Consider the following 23,694-nt stretch of genomic DNA (forward strand, 5'->3'; position numbering starts at 1 on the left):
CCGTAATAGACAATTTGGCTGTATCTCCCGCCCCGTGCCTCACTTGAATGAAAAACAGCAGTCCCAAGGCAGGGTAATGGGCTCGGCGCCTCTTTACAAGCATCCATATTGTCACCAGCCATCAAGCGGGGCTGGAGATGGAGCAGGCGGGACCATTTATCTCCGAGATCCCTGGTCCCTTCATGCAGTCTCGCTCTCACAGCCATCTACATTGAGGCTGGGGGTTTGGGAGGAACTCCAGAAGAATCAAATGTGGGGAGAGTGACCCCTGGGAAAGGGGAAGGAGCAGGAGCCCCTCCCTTTTCCAAGAGGCTCTGGAGGCCTTGGGGGACCCGGCGCCATCAACGCTGGTCCAGCCCATTGGTGCGGAAGGCTGCCTGCTGCTCAGCTACTTGCATTTTCCTGACCTACTTCTCTCCTCATCCCTGCCCTACTCCAGATCCCCTCTGGAGTCCGAGTAATTAGCACCTTTTCATCCATAAAGCTCCCGGCTCCCAGGATAACCAAGGAGACAGCCAAACAAGCCCGGGCATTGCTGTTTTGGTTTTTCTTTACTTTTCTCTCTCTTTGTTGACTTCACTCAGCTTCCTGGACTCTGCAGGAGATCAGGCTCGGTCTGACCTTGTCCACCAGCAGGGCCCCTGGCTGGACATCAGCTGGACATGGCCTGGCATGAACCACAACCAGCACCAGCAGAGCTGACGGAACTGGACAAGCATCGTTCCAAGTGTGGGGATGGGAGCACAGGGGTCCCTTGGAAGCCCTCCCCTGTCGCACAGCAGGCCAGACAGGGATCTGTCAGCTTCACTTTCTGCTTTCCCTCCGAGGGAACAAGTGTCAGGACAGCCGAGGCCGTGAGGCGCTACTGATTCCGTCTCAGTCTCTTTCCGCTTCCCATTAGCGACAAATGGAAATTGATGGGTTACTGCTTCATCCACTCATTTAGAGGAGAAGAAAACCTCACAGCAAATGCTGAATAACTGGAGGCATCTTATAAATTAAGCATCTTAAGGATATGAACCGTTTTGCATTGCTGCTAAGCAGAATTAAATTAGGTTTTGAAGTTTCAGTAGAAGTGAATGGGGAAGAGGGAGGAAAGGGTTTGTTTTTAATTCCTTTTTTCAAGTGTGCAGAGTGGTGAGCCAAGGGCAGGATGAGGGGAAGGACTGAGTCACTGGTCCTCATTTCTGATTCCAATTAAGTGTCTCTGGCATATCCATGGAGAAATATGTCTGTGTGCCCACGACACAGCACGGAGCAACTTGGGGGCCTCCTACTTAGGCTCTGACCTGTGATGCCTGGCCTGGCCAGGGCCTCCTGACCACCCATCACCACCATCATGCCAACCTCTGGGACCTTAGAACCAGTTCTAACTGCACTAAAGGAGTTCAGGAGCTTTAGGCCAAGTGCCCCTGGGATTCTATATCGTAGTCTTCATTCTAAAACAGCCGCTAACCCTTTCAGGTTCAAGTTTAGATCTCAGATCCTGCCTTGTGCATAGCATCCACTTTTGCCATCCCCACCCCAGTCTAGACAGAGAGGCCTCGGGTGGGCGCCTGCCTAGACAACCTACCTGGTGTTTAGGTGCTTCTAAGGCTGTTGCCTGGCCTTGCCCAGGGGTCCTGCTGTTGGACTGGTCTTCTTGTGACCAACACACCTGCCTGGATTCCTCACTTCTGTGCCCCAACTACCTGTCCACACTGACTCTCTTCCCCATATACAAGTACACAACCCAGTCCCCAACATCCCTCATCTGTCCCAGGCCATCAGCTGACCACACAGTGTCTGCTGGACTGGCCTATCTGCCTCTGCAGCTGGAGCCGTGTTCCCAATGCCCGGATCACCAGTGCCCCACTGCTTAACAGCAACGCCTGCAGATAAGCAGCTTTGCTCAGTCTTGGAGGTGTTGAGGGGTAGGGGAGGCAGTTGATTTTTCAGGCATTTCTGAACCCTGGAAAGAGCCAAGCCTTCTGCCAGGCACAGGGGTACTGATGGGCCATCAATAGCAGTGCCTGCCTACAGCTAGAAGGAGCACCCCCATGGAGGCAAGGACAAGGGACAGAGCTGGTAGACATACGTCTCTGAAGTGGCACGTTCTTCCTTCCCAGAACCAGGCTAAGGCAAGCAGACACCAAGGCCCAGCCAAGCAGCCAAGTCAGGGGCACCAAGAACACTTCATCTGAACACAGCCTCCAGGAAGACTTCTGGGATTGATCAGAGGACAGAAGAGATGAGCTGTGTTCTGCTCTCTAGCCCTGGATTTGGAAGCCCCCCAGCCATTCCCATCCTGAGTCCATCACAGGCTGTAAGAGAGACTTATCAGAATCTTTAGTTTCATCACAAGAGGCAGCTTAAGCAGATCATAGCTGTGGGCCTGTCGGCTGCCCCACCACTGCCACCCCTGCCCCAGCCAAATTCAGGAGGGCAGTGCAGGGTCAGATGTGCCCGGCAGACGCCTGGGTGCAGGAGGGGCATCACCCAGGGCTGGGCTGCCCCCAGGGTGCCACAGGGGCAGCGCTTACCGATCCTCAGGGAGTGTGGACTGCAGGCGACCATCACGAGCCACGTGGGAAGCAGCACCAAAGGCGCCCAGACGCGGGGCATCTTCTATGAATCCTCATGGAGCCCTCCACTGGTCTGGGCATGACATAACTCTGCGGGGGAGGGGGAGAAGTGCATGAGTCCCCGTGCTGGGAGCCACCCTCCAGCACAGCGGCCTCCCCAAGTGGACAGCCTCAGTGAGGAGGACCGACGCTCCCTCCCCAAACCCCTGCACCCGTGGGGGAGCTCCAGGCCGGCTACAGGCCTTTGCCTTCCCTACTCTGCCCAGGCTCACAGAAGCCTCAAGTTCTAAAGCCATCCTCCACCTTCACCCTCAACAAATCAGGGGCAGGCAGTGTGACTGTGGCCAAATGATTCATAGTAAAAAGTGAGGTCGCTCAGTCATGTCTGACACTGTGTGACCCCATAGATGGCTGCCCACCAAGCTCCTCTGTCCACAGGATTCTCTAGGCAAGAATACTGGAGTGGGTTGTCGTTTCCTTCTCCAATATAGGCAAAAGACTAGAACAAACATTTCACTAACAACTATATCCAAAAGTTTTGGAGCACACTTGGAAAAGTACTAGGGAAAACACAATTATAAATCTCAATACGTTATCACTATACACGCACCCGGACTTCCCTGGTGGCTCAGCGGTAAAGAATCTGCCTGCAGTGCAGGAGATGTGGGCTCAATCCCTGAGTTGAGAAGATCCCCTGGAGAAGGAAATGACCACCCACTCCAGTGTTCTCATTTGGGAAATCCTATGGATAGAGGAGCCTGGCAGGATTAGTCCATGGGGTCACAAAAAAGTTGGACGCGATTTAGTGACTAAACAACAACAACATACACTCACCAGAATGCCTTAGAAAAATGATACTACAAAGTGTTGGCAAAGATGTGGAGCACCTGAACTCTCCTACCGTGTCACTGAGAATGTAGCTTGACGTAGCTGTTGTGGAAAACTGGTCTATTAGAACTTTGTGTGTGTGTGTTAGTCGCTCAGTCGTGCCCGACTCTTTGCAACCCCACGGACTGTAGCCCACCAGGCTTCTCTGTCCATGGAATTCTCCCAGCAAGAATACTGGAGTGGATTGCCACTCCCTTCTCCAGAGGAACTTCCCAAGCCAGGAATTGAACCCTGGTCTCCTGCATGGCAGGCAGATTCTTTACCGTTTGAGCTACAGGGGTCCCCGCAACTCCACCATAGGTATTTCTAATAGAAATGTGTGATACACTCGTCAGACACATACTAGAATGTTCACAGTGGCACTCTTTGGATTTCCCTAAACTGGAAACTACCCAGATGTCCAGCAGCAGGATGGAGGAATGTAGTGTCCAGTCACACAAGGGAATACAGCTTGGAAATGAAGATGAACAGTCAACAACTCCATGCACCTACGTGATGAATCTCATAGACATAAGGTTGAGTAGAAGAAACCAGGTACAAAAGCATTTACCGCATGATTCTATCTAAAAGCAGACAAAACCACCATGTGCTATAAGAAGTCCAGTTAGTGGTGACCCCTGCAGGAGGGTGGTGACCCAAAGGGGCCACAGGGGTTCTTCTGAGGATGCTGGTGATGTCCTGTTTCTTATTCCAGATGCTAAGCAAAGTGTGCTCAGTTTGTGAAATCAGTCGAGCTGTATATATACCGATGATAATGTTCACTTTTCCGTATGTGTGTATGTGTGTTACACTTGGTAAAGGTTTTGTTTTATGACATCCCCCCTTCCCACAGCAGCTCATGTTGCAGCCTGACCCAGCACCTTGCATCTTCCTGCACACAACTCCGCCCCTCTGCCTGGAGTGTGCTCCTCTCCCCGCACCTTGCCAGGTGCCAGAGTCGGGTGCCTCTCTACCCACTCCTAGCAGCCCCTAGTGGCTCTGATGGCAACGAGTCTTCCTCTGTTGCCTGTGTCTCTCCGGGCTCAGTGTGGGCTTCTCCAGGGCTAGACCACTCCCGGTTTTACTGCTGTATCCCTTGAGGCTACTTATACCAACAGGTGCACAGGACATATTTGTTCAATAGAAGGAAGGTCTCAAGCCACTGCCTGATATAAGGAGACAGGGAAATAAAGGATAAAGATTGGAGCAAAGACAACTTTGCTGTTGGCAAATCAGGCTCAAAATCTTTGTCTCTTAGTTCACTGGTGCTGGGACTTCCCTGGTGCTCTATTGGCTAAGGTTCTGCGCTCATAATGCAGGGGGGCCTAGTTGGACCATAAAGAAGTCTGAGTGCTTTTGAGCTGTGGTGCTGGAGAAGACTCTTGAGAGTCCCTTGGATGGCAAGGAGATCAAACCAGTCCATCCTAAAGGAAATCAATCTTGAATATTCATTGGAAGGACTGATGCTGAAGCTGAAGTTCCAATACTTTGGCCACCTGATGCGAAGAGCTGACTCATTAGAAAAGACCCTGATGCTGGGAAAAATTGAAGGCAGGAGGAGAAGGGGACGACAGAAGATGAGATGTTTGGATGGCATCACCAACTCAATGGACATGAGTTTGAGCAAGCTCTGGGAGACGTGCGTGCTGCAGTCCATGGGGTCACAAAGAGTTGGACACAACTGAGTGACTGAACAACAAATGCAGGGGCCTCGGGTTCAATTCCTGGCCAGGGAACTAGATTCCACATGACACAGCTAAGACCAAATAATGATGCAGCCCAATAAATAAATTTAATTAAATATTAATTCATGGGTGTTAGTGCAGGAAGAGATGAAAGCAACCATGATCTCAAGGGAAGCTTGGCATTCTTACTCATTGTGGGAAAGGTTGACTATTGAGTGACTGTCTCCCCATTAGAATTCAAGCTCAGTGGAGGTGGGGCTGGAACAGAAATCCTGTTTCTCTGTCATCTCAGGGCCCAGAACTGTGCCTGGCATATATTACAGCCTCAATAAATTCGCATTGAGTGGAAAATGAATAGGCTGTCAAAGATGGAAGAACCGTAAAAATCTTGCTAGGCTATATAAAAGTAATACTAAATATAATCGTTTCTGTCAAATGCTTTCCATTTATGCCTGGTCAGCCCACTGCACAGTAATTACTATGCAGACCGCTAAATACGTGTCAGATTAGCCTGTGTAAATTTTATTTGATGACAGAACTACACTCAATCCATGAAGGCCTGATGGCCATTATTCATGACCCCAAAGGCTGGCTGATCCTGGAGACCACATGTAAGGACAATGGCTCAGGTCTTCAGCTGCTCTTGGGCAAAGTGATGAGAAATAATCTCCCCCAAAACCTTACAGGAATAAAAAGCACCATCATGACGCAAGGGTTTGCAAAATTTTTCCATAATCTTTATCTTAATTAATCACAAAACAAGTTCTGTTACTGACAAGGAAGCTGAGCTCAAGAAAGGTGCCTAGTTCAAGGTAACACAGCTGTTACTAGGGAAAGCCAGGGCTAAGCCAGGATTCAGACTCCGCTGGGTAGTCGTCTGTCACGTACCTGTTTGCGTATGAGAGCAGATCCGGAAGCTTCTGGATTCTTTATCCAAAAACACAAGGAAAGTTGAGGTCTTACTTTCAATTTATATGAATCTGGTCTTAGAACTTTATGGCATAGCCTTTACCAACTGAAAATATTTTCATAATTTAAGGATAAAATTTTTTTCTAGCAATAGAGCATCCAGCCCCTCTTCCCACTAACATCATCCCTAGGGAGTTCCACCTTCACCCACGAGTTATTACCACTGGCATGGTGTGGCTTCTAAATCAGAATCTCAAGCCCAGAACACCTGTACTGAGATGGCTGCTTCCTGAAATCTCCACCTGGACGTCCAGCCCTCCAGACACACCTCGTCCTAAAGAGGAGGACTCCTCTCCACCAACCCCACCATCTGTTTCTCCTCCTACATTCTCCTTCTCAGGGGATGGCACCACGATCCACTAGTCACCCAAGTTAGAAAGCAGAGAGTCACTGTAGAGTTCAACTTCCCCACACCCCACATCAACTCAGTCACCAAGTCCCAATAGCTCCATCACTTTCTCTCCATCACCATCAACCTGCAGACATCCACCAGCAACAGCCAGGACTCTGCAATAGCAGCCATCTCGGTCTCTCTCCCTCTGGTCTTTCCCTCTCTGTTGGGTCTCCAGTGAGTGGCCAGAAAAGTGAAATAAAAGTGTTATTCACTCAGTTGTGCCCGACTCTTTGTGACCCCATGAACTACAACCCGCCAAGCTCCTCAGTCCATGGAATTTTCCAGGCAAGAATACTGGAGTGGGTTGCTGTTCCCTTCTCCAGGGGATCTTCCTGACCAGGGATCAAACCCAGGTCTCCTGCATTGCAAATGGATTCTTTACTATCTGACCACCTGAACGAGCAGCCGGGAGTTCTTACCAAACCGCGAACTTGATAATGTTCACACCCCAGCCCCAAAGTCTACCACAGCTCTCTACTGCATCAAGAATCAAAGACAAACTTAACTCCAGCAGATAAACCCTTCAAGATCTAGTTCCTCTTTCTTTCTTTTTGTTTTATATTTTTGACTGTGCTGGGTCTTCATTGCTTTGCAGGCTTTCTCTAGCTGTGGTGAGCGGACGCCACTCTCGAGTTGCGGTATGAGAGCTTCTCATTGCAGTGGCTTCTCTTGTTGCGGAGCACAGGCTCTAGGGTACGTGGGCTTCAGTAGTCGGGGCTCCACGGCTCTAGAGCACAAGCTCAATAGTTGTGGCACTCGCGCTTAGTTGCTCCGTGGAAAGTGGGAGCTTCCCAGACTGGAAATGGAACCGGAGTCTCCTGATTGGCTGAAGGATTCTTTACTACTGATCCACCCGGGAAGCCCTGGTTCCTGTCTTCTTGCCTCTACCCCCAATTCCACGGCACCCGATCCTCAGCAGAGCGCAATCTCTGACTTGCCTCAGCACCCACCCTCTGCCCGTGCACCAGCTACAGTCTCCCCCCTTGATGGCCTGAATACTGTGTCTTCCAGGCTCACTGCATTACTTCCCCTCTGAGGCTTTCTGGGATCCCTTTCCCATCTGCTGCTACCACATCTGGAACATTCCTCGTTAGGACACATACTCTGCTCATGATGATGCCTCCTGTCTCCCCACAGAACTGTCAGCTGTGACGCCGGGACCGTGGCCAGCACCAACACACTATCTGGCACACAGTAGGTGCTCTATTAGTATTGGCTGAATGAAATCAGTGAACAGATGGCATCAAAGGCATTTTCTGAGTTTATACCAAGATGAAATAAATTCTCAGTCTGACTTGTATGTTTTATGTTTCGTACATTCACTGTAGTTAATACAATCTAAGCAGACAGAACGCTCTAGATCCAGGCATAGGATCATCATGTCGATAAATGTTGAAAGGAGAAAAGTGAAAGTGAAAAGTTAGCCTCTCAGTCGTGTCTGACTCTTTGTGACCCCATGGACTGCTGCCCGCCAGGCTCCTCTGTCCATGGGATTTTCCAGGCAAGAGTACTGAAAAGGGGAGGGAAACGTTTATTGCTCTTTACTTCTGTGTCTGGGGCTTGGACTGACAGTCACAGTTCTTACACAGGTTGAGATCTGCACTGCCATGTAGCAGCTGTACACCATGAGCAAGTGAGTTAACTACTCTAAACCTCAACTTGTTCATTCATAACATGGGAATGATAGAAACGTGTCTGTGTTCAGTCACTAAGTCGTGTTTGACTCTTTACAACCCCATGGACTGCAGCCTGCCAGGCTCCCCCATTCATAGGATTTCCCAGGTGAGAACACTGGAGTAGGTTGTCATTTCCTTCTCCAGGGGATCTTCCCAACCCAGGGATGGAACCTGAGTCTCCTGCATGGGCAGGCGGATTATTTACCACTGAGCTACCAGGGAAGCCCAATGATAAAAGTTCCCTCACAGAATCATTAGGAGGGGTGATGCTAAGATGCTTATCCTGTACTGCTCATGGCTAATTAACTGTAATTAACTGTTCATGGCTATTATACTAACTCTATAAGATGATATTGCATACCCACTTCACAGATGTGGAAGCTGAGGCTCCAGGAGGATCAACCATTAACCCAAGGTCATGCAACTGAAGCAGTCGTGCTGAAGTTCAAATTCAAGACCATCTAACCCCATGCGATCACAGATCCCAGGCTCCTCGTTCAACTAGAGTTGAATACAAAGGCACTGGCAGAATTTAAGTCCAAAGCAGGCTGATACAAATATGGCTTCTAATTTCTGAAGGGCTCTGATAGATCTTCCCCAGGCAATTTGAGAACACTGTTCTTGACACCCTAGAGCACTCATGCCAACCCTAACAAGTGCACAGTTAGGGCCCAGCATGGAAGGAGGCCAGGTGTGATCTGCTGTGGTCCTTAAGGAGGGAACCTCCTGAGCAGCTCCACCCCTGGGAGCCTGTTTCCTCATTGGTAACATGGGGATATGAATGCCTACCTCATGGGGTGACTGGCACCAGGAGAGCAGGGAACACATAAGAATTTTCCACCTGCATCCCCAGTGCCTAGGACAGGCTGGCCCACAGTGTGAAAGTGTTAGACGCTCACTGGTTTCCAACTCTTTATGACCCCATGGACTGTCCCACCAGGCTCCTCTCTCCATGGAATTCTCCAGGCAAGAATACTGGAGTGAGTTGCCATTTCCTCCTCCAGGGGATCTTCCCAACCCAAGGATCGAACCTGGGTCTCCTGCATTACAGGCTGATTCCTTACCATCTGAGCCACCAGGGAAGCCTCAAAAATATCTGTTGCAATTATGAAATAATTCAATCAGGTTATAGACATGGAAAAGGCTCTGTGGGCGTGAATTATTTCCTAGTGAGTTACTTTCAGAGTCCTTGCCCAGAAAGAAAACGTAGTGTTCGGGTGCAGCTCCTCCACAGAGCACGCTCAGCTCTGCTCCAGCCCTCCAGCCCTCACCAGCTCAGCACAGGAAGTGTCACCCCACACACTGATTGCACCCTGCCCCCGGAGCACTTGAGAGATGTGCTGCAGAATCAGACTGGCGGTTGAGGCTTCTGCGGTCTCATCTCTGCTTCAGCATTTACCTGCCCAGGATGTTTCCTGACCCAAACACCAGAAATCAGTTGCTGTTCAGTCACTCAGTCGTGTCCAACTCTTTGTGACCCCATGGACTGCAGCACATCAGGCTTCTCTGTCCTTCACCATATCCCAGAGTTTGCTCAAACTCATGTCCATTGAGTCAATGATGCCATCCAATCATCTCATTTTCTGCTCCCCCTCTTGCCCTCAATCTTTCCCAGCATCAGAGTCTTTTCCAGTGAGTCGGCTGGAAAAGGTGCATCAGGTAGCCATGCTATGGAGTTTCAGCCTCAGCACCAGCCCTTCCAATGAATATTCAGGACTGATTTCCTTTAGGATGGACTGGTTGGATCTCCTTGCAGTCCAACAGACTCTCAAGAGTCTTCTCCAGCACCACAATTCAAAAGCATCAATTCTTCAGCACTCAGCATTCTTTATGGTCCAACTCTCACATCCATAAATGACTATTGGAAAACCACAGCTTTGACTCTACAGAGCTTTGTCAGCAAAGTGATGTCTCTGCTTTTTAATACAATGATTAGAGGTCCCCACTTTTTTTCAAAGGGGGCACCTAATTTCCATTGTTTCAGCATCTCAAGACTGCTCTGCTTCCTCAAGGTAGAAAATCCTCTCCTGTCTCTTTCAGACCTCAATGTCTCTAATCCTTTCTCTGATGCTTGTATTTTATTTTTTAAAGATTTTTAATATTTATTTTTACTTATTCATTTTGGCTGTGCTGGGTCTTAGTTGTGGCATATGGGATCTAGTTCTCTGACCAGGGACGGAACCCAGGCCCCCTGCATTGGTAGCCAGAGTCTTAGGCACTAGGCCACTGGGAAGCCCTGGTGCTTGTATTTTTGAATGAAGCCCCGTGAAAGCAGAGCCTTCTTCTTCACTGTTATACCTTCAGCACCTAGAACAGCACCCAGTGCAATGCTGCTATAAATAAACATTAAGAAATGAGTGAATAAATGAATGGTTATTTAACTTGCATGTACTGATGCTCTCTCTCTGTTCCAGACTGTGCGTTCCTGGAAGGCAGGGGAGCATCATCTCTCTGGCATGTATCTTCCCGACACGCTTGTTATGATGCTCATCCTGAATAGAAGCTCCACGAATGTGTGCTGACTCTCAACCCACACTGGTTAACAGGCACAGACAGACACTGCCCAACCACAGCTCCTCATGTTCCATGGTAAACGGTGTCTAGACTCCCTGACCCAGTTGTTCTAAATGACCTCTCCTCTCCTGACTTGTCAGCGGTCCCTCTGCTGGTCTCTCTCACCCCCATAAGTCTATTACACCATCAATCCTGATTTTCCGGGGTGAGTCCAAGAGGAGGCTTACAGCCACTAGAGAGTGTTTGGTGGTGGGAGGACAAAGAAAATCAGAGGGGCAGCCAGATTAACTACAGGTCTGCTCTCGACTCTGGGCAACAAGATCTTGATTACTCCTCACGATACTCCAGCCTCCCCAAGACAAATGGGCGTGTGATTCTCTGCTTTTCTGACTCCTCCAACAGAGAGAAAATCCCAACAGCAGCTAGCAGCTTGGATGGGATGTGCAGGTAGTGGGGTGGCACCCCAGGCCATGTGGCCTCCTTGGGGAGTCACCCTCTGTGACCTGATAACATGGGCAGCATGTGTTAAGCATCTTCACTAGCTCTGAGCCTGTCTGAGCCTCAGTTTTCCATTTTGTAAAATAAGAGAGTCAGACCAATGATCTCTAAGGTTCTTTTAAACTCTGAGATTTTGCAGTTCTAGGAACTGTACTTTATGAGAACAGGTAACATTTACTAAATATTTGCTTTCTGGACGTCCCTGGTGGTCCAGTGGTTAAGAATCCACCTGCCAATGCATGAGACACGGATTTGAGCCTTGGTCCAGGAAGATCCCACAAGCTGTGGGGCAACTAAACTTGTGCACCTAGAACCCATGTTCCACCACAAGAGAAGCCACCACAATGAGAAGCCCAGGCACAACATCGAAGACCCAGGGGAGCCAAAAATAAATAAATATGTATATGTAAGTACATTCGCTTTCTATGTGCAAAGTACTATTTAAGATTTAATGCTCCTCAGAATTCTGTGAGGCAGACACTCATCCTCCCTCCAATCCCCAGCAGACAAGGAACCCAAAGGTGGAGGGGTCGAATGGGACTTGCCAAGGTCACTCAGCTTGTCAGTGGAAGAACCAGGCCTTGGTTCCAGCACCCCATTCTCATCCACTGCTCTCTATACCTGCCTCCTCTAGGTACCCCAGAATCTGGCACACAGTGGTACCTGAGGAAGTGTAAGAATGTGATGATAGTGATCATCACGATGTTAAAGAAGCCAAGAAATGCAAATAGGTCTGGGCCCATTTGCACACTTTGCCAAATCAGGAGCAGGGGGAGCCAGCAACACAGAAATGAGTCTAGGAGTGTCCTTTGGCAAAACCATCAGCCCAGATGTCCTCAGCCTTTAGGATTTACTATCAGGAGACGCTCTCAGGAGTTTGTGATGAGTTACAATATAGCACACAAGCCAGGGAGGCTTGGCATCAGCTGGACCAGGTGTGACGCACCAGGATAAACTAAAGTGGAAGGACTGTTCTGCCCGGGCCTGACTTTAGGGGAGGCCATCCAGGGAGCAGGGCCCCTGGAGGTGTCTGCCAGCACTCAGGACACACAACTCCAGAAGCGGTTCCCAATTCTTGGGCACTAATGAGTGAGCTGGGGGGACCCCCAGTTTGCCTTCCCCTCCAAACCACTTCCCGTGTCTATTTCAGACCAAAGCATTCAATCAACCTCTAAACAAAGAGCTGACAACCCTGGTTTCCAGTCTCAACTGTCACTTTGCTTCCTTAAGCTGGTTACTTAACCTCTAAGAGCTTCATTTCCACAACTATAAACCATGGGTGACGCGAGGCCTCCCTAGAAAAGCTGTTGCGAGAGATCTTAGGTGTGATGCAATCGGGGAATGTGAACTTCCTGTCCCTCCCTCATCCCCTCAAGGCACCCTGGACCACAGCCACATCTTCTCCCAATGAGACGACCTCCCACGCCTCGTGCTAAGATTAATCCACAGCCCTCTCACCTCCAAAATGCTGCTCCAGGTCAGCCCCGCCTAGAACCTTTCCCTGAAGAGTCAGCCCTCCTTCTTCACTCAGACTCAGCCTGGCACAGGAGAAAACGCAGACACGGAGGTGGAGAGCTGTGTGACCTCAGGCCCATCTCTTAACCTCTCAGAGCCCCAATTTCTTCTTCGGTGAAATGGGGAAACTACACTCCCACCATCTGCCCTTCAGGGTTGCTAAGAGACTCAAAGGAGATAATAGCTGGAGAAATACGTTGTAGGTGAGTGAAGTGCTTTCTAAAAAGAATTGGTGTTTGTTTTTCCTTTACACTAGACTGGCCAAAGCATGCATGCTGAGTCGTTTCAGTTGTGTCTGACTCTTTGCAACCCTATGGACTGTATCTGGCTCCTCTGTCCATGGGATTTCTCAGGCAAGAATACTGGAGTGGGTTGCTGTGCCCTCCTCCAGGGGATCTTCCTGATCCAGGGATTGAACCAGCGTCGCCTGCGTCTCCTGCATTGGCAGGCAGGTTTTTTACCACTAGCGCCACCTAGGAAGCCCAAGCATAAACTAGACAATACCACTACATGATTCATACTTCATTCATTCAACAAATATTTCTATTGAGTGCTTACTGGGTGGTTCAGTTCAGTTCAGTTCAGCCGCTCAGTTGTGTCCAACTCTTTGTGACCCCACAAATCGCAGCATACCAGGCCTCCCTGTCCATCACCAACTCCCAGAGTTCACTCAGACTCACGTCCATCGAGTCAGTGATACCATCCAGCCATCTCATCCTCTGTTGTCCCCTTCTCCTCCTGCCCCCAATCCTTCCCAGCATCAGAGTCTTTTCCAATGAGTCAACTCTTCACATGAGGTGGCCAGAGTACTGGAGTTTCAGCTTTAGCATCATTCCTTTCAAAGAAATCCCAGGGCTGATCTCCTTCAGAATGGACTGGTTGGATCTTCTTGCAGTCCAAGGGACTCTCAAGAGTCTTCTCCAGTAGGCAGTGTCTAATTCCTGCCGTGATGGAGCTTACAGTCTAGGGAGGAGATATTAATCCATATCTAGGTAACTAGATGCCATAATGACAGATGGTGAGTGGAAAATAGAGGCTACTACAGAGTGTTTGGTGGGGTCTTCATGTGGCCAGAGGATAAAATGTTTGACTTGAGTTGGCCAGGTTCTTTGAAGGGGACAGGAGTGAGTAGGGAGGCGAGGAGCCAGACAGAAGGAACAACACAGCAGAGGAGACCCAGAGGCGCTGGTGGAGCGCTGCGCCGTGAGTGTCGGAGACGGCAGGGAGCCCCCGCGAGGCGCTGGTGGAGCACTGCGCCGTGAGTGCCGGAGACGGCAGGGAGCCCACGCGAGGCGCTGGTGGAGCACTGCACCACGGGTATCGTAGATGGCAGGGAGCCCATGCTAGGTGCTGGTGGAGCGCTGGGCCACGGGTGTCAGAGATGGCAGGGAGCCCATGCTAGGCGCTGGTGGAGCGCTGTGCCACGGGTGTCACAGATGGCAGGGAGCCCACGCTAGGCGCTGGTGGAGCGCTGCGCCACGGGCGTTGCAGATGGCAGGGAGCCCACGAGAGGCGCTGATGGAGCGCTGCGCCATGGGTGTCGGAGATGGCAGGGAGCCCACACAGCTAGAAAGCTGGGAGCACCTTCTCTTTGAATCTGCTGTGTTTCTGTGAGTCCCTCTCATTAGGCATCCTCAGTCTCTCTCTGCTCCAAAGTGCAGGATAAGGCTCTGCATCCACAGCCAACTGCCCTCCTGAAACTCATACTGGACCAAGCATCCTTCACAGAAAAGGGAGGAGGCCACAGCATTTGAATCTCTTCTCTATGGCAAAGGAGGTGGTTAGAGGTGAGAAGATGGAGAATTAATCACCCACCAGTCAATGAGAGATGAGAAGAGGATCCCTGGGTCAGATGTGGAGGTCAAGGCTGGCTCTGGATGGTGAAAAATGTCCCTGGCATTTATCTGAAGCCACCAGGATGGGCCCTGGGGAGTCAAGCTCCTAGCAGAGACCATGTGAGTTGAGGCTTTGAAAGAAAATAACCCAGTGATGGAGCCATCTGAACACATTTAAAGCAGAGAGACCTTGCAAGAGCCTCCACAGAGGAATTGAGTAAGTGGGGAGAAAGATGGGGAGAGAAACTGCTGTAAAGGACAGCATCTGAATTACCTCCACGTAAACACAGCCCTCCCTCCCTTGCTCAGGTTCTTTCTGGGTGTTTGGGAGGAGAGGGGCTGCCCTGCAGAAGCCTAGGAGCGAGGCTGTGTGCACTGCAAACTTCCATAAAGAGATGTGGGAAGAGTTGGGCTCTGTAGCCTGGAGAAGACAAGGACAGGGGTGGGAGATGCATCTGAGTTTAACCATCTGCAGCCAGAGATGGGTTATTATAGACTCACGTATGATGGAAGACAATCTCCAGCTCCACTGAGGTCAAAGCCAGAGGACAGCACTCTAACTGTTATCGATAAGGAAGCACTTCCTGACCTAAGAGTGGCTGGGTCACAGACGCAAGCTCCCTTCCCTTGGCCGGGTTCCATCTCACCCACGTGGTCAGCTCATGTACACATCGGCCTGTTCAGCGTCTCAGACACTACTGGAAGGAAGTAAGGCCCTGTCTTCTTAAAGTCCCTGCCAGAGCAGGAGAGAAGGCAGCCATTCCACGGTGCATGCATTCCTCCAGGAGGCCCAGGACTGGCCCCTTGCTCCCAGCACCCCTAAGGCTGGCGGGTGGTGGGAGGGTAGGCAGAAACAAAGAAGATACAAAAGCTAGATATTGCACCAGAAAGGTCCACAGCAAAATAAGTGGCATGCCTGCGTGTTCAGTTCTGACCGACTCTTCACAAGCCCATGGGCTGCAACCCACCCAGCTCCCCTGTCCATGGAATTTTCCAGGCAAGAATACTGGAGTGGGTTGCCATTTCCTACTCTAGGGGATCTTCCTGCCCCCAGAAATCAAACACACATCTCTTGTGCCTCCTGCATTGGCAGGCAGATTCTTTACCACTGCACCACCTAGGTGGCCCCTTCATTTGATTTATATGATTTATTTATCTTAATATAAATTTATTTATTTTAATTGGAGGCTAATTACTTTACAATATTGTATTGGTTTTGCCATACATCAACATGAATCTGCCACAGGTGTACACGTGTTCCCTCCCCATCCTGAACCCCTCTCCCTCCTCCCTCCCCATACCATCCCTCTGGGTCATCCCAGCGCACCAGCCCCAAGCATCCTGTATCATGCATCGAACATAGACTGGCGATTCATTTCATATATGATATTTGACATGTTTCAATGCCATTCTCCCAAATTATCCCACCCTCTCCCTCTCCCACAGAGTCCAAAAGACTGTTCTATACATCTGTGTCTCTTTTGCTGTCTCACATACAGGGTTATCATTACCATCTTTCTAAATTCCATATAAATGCGTTAGTATACTGTATTGGTGTTTTTCTTTCTGGCTTACTTCACTCTGTATAATAGGCTCCAGTTTCATCCACCTCATTGGAACTGATTCAAATGTATTCTTTTTAATGGCTGAGTAATACTCCATTGTGTATATGAACCACTGCTTTCTTATCCATTCATCTGCTGATGGACATCTAGGTTGCTTCCATGTCCTGGCTATTATAAACAGTGCTGTGATGAACACTGGGGTACATGTCTCTTTCAATTCTGGTTTCCTCAGTGTGTATGCCCAGTAGTGGGATTGCTGGGTCATAAGGCAGTTCTATTTCCAGTTTTTTAAGGAATCTCCACACTGTTCTCCATAGTGGCTGTACTAGTTTGCATTCCCACCAACAGTGTAAGAGGGTTCCCTTTTCTCCACACCCTCTCCAGCATTTATTGCTTGTAGACTTTTGGATCGCAGCCATTCTGACTGGCGTGAAATGGTACCTCATTGTGGGTTTGATTTGCATTTCTCTGCTAATGAGTGATGTTGAGCATCTTTTCATGTGTTTGTTAGCCATCTGTATGTCTTCTTTGGAGAAATGTCTGTTTAGTTCTTTGGCCCATTTTTTGATTGGGTAATTTATTTTTCTGGAATTGAGCTGCAGGAGTTGCTTGTATATTTTTGAGATTAATTCTTTGTCACTTGCTTCATTTGCTATTATTTTCTCCCATTCTGAAGGCTGTATTTTCACCTTGCTTATATTTTCCTTTGTTGTGATGAAGTTTTTAATTTTAATTAGATCCCATTTGTTTATTTTTGCTTTTATTTCCAATATTCTGGGAGGTGGGTCATAGAGGATCCTGCTGTGATTTATGTCAGAGAGTGTTTTGCCTATGTTCTCCTCTAGGAGTTTTATAGTTTCTGGTCTTACGTTTAGATCTTTAATCCATTTTGAGTTTATTTTTGTGTATGGTGTTAGAAAGTGTTCTAGTTTCATTCTTTTACAAGTGGTTGACCAGTTTTCCCAGCTCCGCTTGTTAAAGAGATTGTCTTTTCTCCATTGTATACTCTTGCCTCCTTTGTCAAAGATAAGGTGTCCATAGGTGTGTGGATTTATCTCTGGGCTTTCTATTTTGTTCGATTGATCTATATTTCTGTCTTTGTGCCAGTACCATACTGTCTTGATGACTGTGGCTTTGCAGTAGAGCCTGAAGTCAGGCAGGTTGATTCATCCAGTTTCATTCTTTTTTCTCAAGATCACCCTTGTTATTTAACTTATATGCCGAGTACATCATGAGAAACGCTGGACTGGAAGAAACACAAGCTGGAATCAAGATTGCTGGGAGAAATATCAATAACCTCAGATATGCAGATGACACCACCCTTATGGCAGAAAGTGAAGAGGAGATAAAAAGCCTCTTGATGAAAGTGAAAGAGGAGAGTGAAAAAGTTGGCTTAAAGCTCAACATTCAGGAAACGAAGATCATGGCATCCGGTCCCATCACTTCATGGGAAATAGACAGGGAAACAGTGGAAACAGTGTCAGACTTTGTTTTTTGGGGCTCTAAAATCACCACAGATGGTAACTGCAGCCATGAAATTAAAAGACGCTTACTCCTTGGAAGAAAAGTTATGACCAACCTAGATAGCATATTCAAAAGCAGGGACATTACTTTGCCGACTAAGGTCCGTCTAGTCAAGGCTATGGTTTTTCCTGTGGTCATGTATGGATGTGAGAGTTGGACTGTGAAGAAGGCTGAGCGCCAAAGAATTGATGCTTTTGAACTGTGGTGTTGGAGAAGACTCTTAAGAGTCCCTTGGACTGCAAGGAGATCCAACCAGTCCATTGTGAAGGAGATGAAACCTGGGATTTCTTTGGAGGGAATGATGCTGAAGCTGAAACTCCAGTACTTTGGCCACCTCATGCGAAGAGTTGACTCATTGGAAAAGACTCTGATGCTGGAAGGGATTGGGGGCAGTAGGAGAAGGGGACGACCGAGGACGGGATGGCTGGATGGCATCACTGACTCGATGGACGTGAGTGTGAGTGAACTCCGGGAGATGGTGATGGACAGGGAGGCCTGGCGTGCTGCGATTCATGGGGTTGCAAAGAGCCGGACATGACTGAGCGACTGAACTGAAACTGAACTGAACTGCTTTGGCTATTCGAGGTTTTTCGTATTTCCATACAAATTGTGAAATTATTTGTTTTAGCTCTGTGAAAAATACCGTTGGTAGCTTGATAGGGATTGCATTGAATCTATAGATTGCTTTGGGTAGTATACTCATTTTCACTATGTTGATGCTTCCAGTCCATGAACATGGTATATTTCTCCATCTATTAGTGTCCTCTTTGATTTCTTTCACCAGTGTTTTATAGTTTTCTATATATAGGTCTTTAGTTTCTTTAGGTAGATATATTCCTAAGTATTTTATTCTTTTCATTGCAATGGTGAATGGAATTGTTTCCTTAATTTCTCTTTCTATTTCTCATTATTAGTGTATAGGAATGCAAGGGATTCATGTGTGTTGATTTTATATCCTGCAACTACTATATTCATTGATTAGTTCTAGAAATTTTCTGGTGGAGTCTGGGTTTTCTATGTAGAGTATCATGTCATCTGCAAACAGTGAGAGTTTTACTTCTTTTCCAATTTGGATTTCTTTTTCTGTTCTGATTGCTGTGGCCAAAACTTCCAAAACTATGTTGAATAGTAGTGGTGAAAGTGGGCACCCTTGTCTTGTTCCTGACTTTAGAGGAAATGCTTTCAATTTTTCACCATTGAGGATAATGTTTGCTGTGGATTTGTCATATATAGCTTTTATTATGTTGAGGTATGTTCCTTCTATTCCTGCTTTCTAGAGAGTTTTTAATCATAAATGGATGTTGAATTTTGTCAAAGGCTTTCTCTGCATCTATTGAGATAATCATATGGCTTTTATTTTTCAATTTGTTAATGTGGTGTATTACATTGATTGATTTGCAGATATTGAAGAATCCTTGCATCCCTGGGATAAAGCCCACTTGGTCATGGTGTATGATCTTTTTAATGTGTTGCTGGATTCTGATTGCTAGAATTTTTGTTAAGGATTTTTGCATCTATGTTCATCAGTGATATTGGCCTGTAGTTTTCTTTTTTTGTGGCATCTTTGTCAGGTTTTGGTATTAGGGTGATGGTAGTCTCATAGAATTAGTTTGGAAGTTTACCTTCCTCTGAAATTTTCTGGAAGAGTTTGAGTAGGATAGGTGTTAGCTCTTCTCTAAATTTTTGGTAGAATTCAGCTGTGAAGCTGTGTGGACCTGGGCTTTTGTTTGCTGGAAGAGTTCTGATTACAGTTTCAATTTCCATGCTTGTGATGGGTCTGTTAAGATTTTCTATTTCTTCTTGGTTCAGTTTTGGAAAGTTGTACTTTTCTAAGAATTTGTCCATTTTTTCCAAGTTGTCCATTTTATTGGCATATAATTGCTGATAGTAGTCGCTTATGATCCTTTGTATTTCTGTGTTGTCTGTTGTGATCTCTCCGTTTTCATTTCTAATTTTATTGATTTGATTTTTCTCCCTTTGTTTGTTGATGAGTCTGGCTAATGGTGTGTCAATTTTATTTATCCTTTCAAATAACAAACTTTTGGCTTTGTTGATTTTTGCTATGGTCTCTTTTGTTTCTTTTGCATTTATTTCTGCCCTAATTTTTAACATTTCTTTCCTTCTACTAACCCTGGGGTTTTTCATTTCTTCCTTTTCTAGTTTCTTTGGGTGTAGAGTTAGGTTATTTATTTGACTTTTCTTGTTTCTTGAGGTATGCCTGTATTGCTATGAACATTCCCCTTGGCACTGCTTTTACAGTGTCCCACAGGTTTTGGATTGTACTGTTTTAACTTTCATTCATTTCTATGCATATTTTTATTTCTTTTTTGATTTTTTCTTCTGTGATTTATTGGTTATTCAGCAGGGTGTTGTTCAGCCTCCATATGTTGGAATTTTAAATAGTTTTCCTCCTGTAATTGAGATCTAATCTTACTGCATTGTGGTCAGAAAAGATGCTTGGAATTTCAGTTTTTTTTAATTTACCAAGGCTAGATTTATGGCCCAGGATGTGATCTATCCTGGAGAAGGTTCCATGTGCACTTGAGAAAAAGGTGAAATTCATTGTTTTGGGGTGAAATGTCCTATAGATATCAATTAGGTCTAACTGGTCTATTGTATCATTTAAAGTTTGTGTTTCCTTGTTAATTTTCTGTTTAGTTGATCTATCTATAGGTGCAAGCAGGGTATTAAAATCTCCCACTATTATTGTGTTATTGTTAATTTCCCCTTTCATACTTATTAGCATTTGTCTTACATATTGTGGTGCGCCTATGTTGCTGCTGCTGCTGCTGCTAAGTCGCTTCAGTCATGTCCAACTCTGTGCGACCCCACAGACGGCAGCCCACCAGGCTCCCCTGTCCCTGGGATTCTCCAGGCAAGAACAGTGGAGTGGGTTGCCATTTCCTTCTCCAATGCATGAAAGTGAAAAGTGAAAGTGAAGTCGCTCAGTCGTGTCCGACTCTTCGCGACCCCATGTTGGGTGCATATATATTTATAATTGTTATATCTTCTTCTTGGATTGATCCTTTGATCATTATGTAGTATCCTTCTTTGTCTCTTTTCACAGCCTTTGTTTTAAAGTCTATTTTATCTGATATGAGTATTGCTACTCCTGCTTTCTTTTGGTCTCTATTTTCATGGAATATCTTTTTCCAGCCCTTCACTTTCAGTCTGTATGTGTCCCTTGTTTTGAGGTGGGTCTTTTGTAGACAACCTATATAGGGGTCTTGTTTTTTTATCCATTCAGCCAGTCTTTGTCTTTTGGTTGGGGCATTCAACCCATTTACGTTTAAGGTAATTATTGATAAGTATGATCCCGTTGCCATTTACTTATTGTTTTGGGTTCGAGTTTATACACCCTTTCTGTGTTTCATGTCTAGAGAAGATCCTTTAGCATTTGTTGGAGAGCTGGTTTGGTGGTGCTGAATTCTCTCAGCTTTTGCATGTCGGTAAAGCTTTTGATTTCTCCTTCGTATTTGAATGAGATCCTTTCTGGGTACAGTAATCTGGGCTGTAGGTTATTTTCTTTCATCACTTTAAGTATGTCCTGCCATTCCTCCTGGCCTGAAGAGTTTCTATTGAAAGAGCAGCTGTTATCCTTATGGGAATCCCCTTGTGTGTTATTTGTTGTTTTTCCCTTGCTGCTTTTAATATTTGTTCTTTGTGTTTGATTTTTGTTAATTTGATTAATATGTGTCTTGGGGTGTTTTGCCTTGGGTTTATCCTGTTTGGGACTCTCTGGGTTTCTTGGAGTTGGGTGATTATTTCCTTCCCCATTTTAGGGAAGTTTTCAACTATTATCTCAAGTATTTTCTCATGGTCTTTCTTTTTGTCTTCTTCTTCTGGGACTCCTATGATTCAAATGGTGGGGTGTTTAACATTATCCTGGAGGTCTCTGAGATTGTCCTCATTTATTTTAATTAGTTTTCCTTTTTTCTTCTCTGATTCATTTATTTCTACTATTCTATCTTCTACTTCACTAATCCTATCTTCTGCCTCTGTTATTCTACTATTTGTTCCCTCCAGAGTGTTTTTGATCTCACTTATTGCATTATTCATTATATATTGACTCTTTTTTATTTCTTCTAGGTCCTTGTTAAACCTTTCTTGTATCTTCTCAATCCTTGTCTCCAGGCTATTTATCTGTGATTCCATTTTGATTTCAAGATTTTGGATCATTTTCACTATCATTATTTGGAATTCTTTATCAGGTAGATTCCCTTTCTCTTCCTCTTTTGTTTGGTTTGGTGGGCATTTATCCTGTTCCTTTACCTGCTGGGTATTCCTCTGTCCCTTCATCCTGTTTATATTGCTGTGTTTGGGGTGGCCTTTCTGTATTCTGGCAGTTTGTGGAGTTCTTTTTATTGTGGCATTTCCTCGCTGTGGGTGGGGTTGTACGGGTGGCTTGTCAAGGTTTCCTGGTTAGGGAAGCTTGTGTTGGTGTTCTGGTGGGTGGAGCTGGATTTCTTCTCTCTGGAGTGCAATGAAGTGTCCAGTAATGCGTTATGAGATGTCAGTGGGTTTGGAGTGACTTTGGGAAGCCTGTATATTGAGGCTCAGGGCTGTGTTCCTGTGTTGCTGGAGAATTTGCACGGTATGTCTTGCTCTGGAACTTGTTGGCCGTTGGGTGGTGTTTGGTTTCAGTGTGGGTAAGGAGGCGTTTGATGAGCTGCTGTCAATTAATGTTCCCTGGAGTCAGGGGTTCTCTGGTGTTCTCAGGATTTGGACTTAAGCCTCCTGCTTTTGGTTTTCAGTCTTATTTTTACAGTAGCCTCAAGACTTCTCCATCTATGCAGCACCACTGATAAAACATCTAGGTTAAAGATGAAAAGTTTCTCCACAGTGAGGGTGGGTGTCCCCTCCAAATTGCAAAGTGATTGACTTATTCTGCTGGCATCACCCAAGTTCACTGTGAGCTCTGGAAATGGCATGGAAGTCCCCTCCAGCCCCTGCCCCCACCCAGTGCCATCAGCACTGATGGCCATCCACCTGGGGAAGGCCTGGCACCAGGCTGTGTGGGGCAGAGGACAGAAGCTGCTGCTGGACAACTGCCCCCCTGCAAAGAAGGCCCTAGAACTGCAGGCAGTGCAGGTGGCAGACTCACTTGTCATTCTGAAGTGTTCTCTACTGTTTGCATTTTAAGCTAAAGATTGGACGGCTTTTTCAATTAAGAAATCTAGTTAATAATTTAAAAAAACAATAAAGAATTCCAGCTTTCTCAATGACTGGCTCTAAGACCTAGGCTTACTTCACCTCTGAGCCTGCACCCCGTCCTCTGTAGAGTAAGGCTAACAGCATGAGTCAGGAAGATTCCCTGAAGGAGGGCATGGCAACCCACTCCAGTGTTCCTGCCTGGAGAATCCCAAGGACAGAGGAGCCTGGCAGTCTATGGTCCATGGGATCGCAAAAAGTCGGACATGACTGAGCAACTGAGCATGCATGCATGCACCACCTCGGGGTCAAGTGCTCAGTGACTGCTCGGCCTGTTCAGTGCTCTCTCAGTCTCACTGGACCAACTGTCACCGGCCCAGGTGCTCCAGCTACCAGGAGAGCAGGAGTAGAGCCGCTGTTCAGAGGTGACCCCAGAGTGTATTCCCAGACCATAGTCCCTAGCCAGACACAGGCTAACCCCAGCGCCTCCTTTCCTGCTGCTTTCACAGTCCCCAAGCCTACCTGCAGTTTTCATGCTTACCCAGCCCACATCCAGTGCCTCCAAGACACACCAATGCATTCACAGCTCTGGTTCTTAGCAGGATCCCAGGCCCTAGATGAGAGGAGGGTCCTCCCTTGGAAGGAGAGATGGGGAGGGGAATGGGGGCCCCACTACCTTTTCCTGATCTCTGCAGGGGTCAGGGATGCAGAGAACACTCTCTCTAGGAGCTGCCCCAGTATTCTTCGTTAGTCACAGGCAACAGTAGCTCTTGGGCTTCCCAGGTGGTGCCAGTGGTAAATAATTCACCTGCCAATGCATCGGGAAGATCCCCTGGAGAAGGAAAGGGCAACCCGCTCCAGTATTCTTGCCTGCAGAATTCCATGGACAGAGGAGCCTGGCAGGCTACCCAGTCCATTGGGTCCCAAACAGTTGGAA

The 23,694-nt window shown here is 47.1% G+C and overlaps 1 protein-coding gene across 2 annotated transcripts in view; it reads right to left on the reverse strand.

The window, feature by feature from the left end:
• The window catches only part of GRIK4 (glutamate ionotropic receptor kainate type subunit 4), a 505,937-nt gene that overhangs the window by 341,506 nt on the left and 140,737 nt on the right, over nt 1-23,694 (reverse strand). For both annotated transcript variants that reach the window (XM_018059644.1, XM_018059645.1), the window contains exon 2: nt 2,523-2,654. In XM_018059644.1, the coding sequence (XP_017915133.1) occupies nt 2,523-2,604 (82 nt within the window). In that variant the 5' untranslated portion in view covers nt 2,605-2,654. The remainder of the gene's footprint in view (nt 1-2,522; nt 2,655-23,694) is intronic.

This window comes from Capra hircus, chromosome 15, assembly GCF_001704415.2.
Source record: "Capra hircus breed San Clemente chromosome 15, ASM170441v1, whole genome shotgun sequence".
Taxonomy (NCBI): Eukaryota; Metazoa; Chordata; class Mammalia; order Artiodactyla; family Bovidae; genus Capra; species Capra hircus.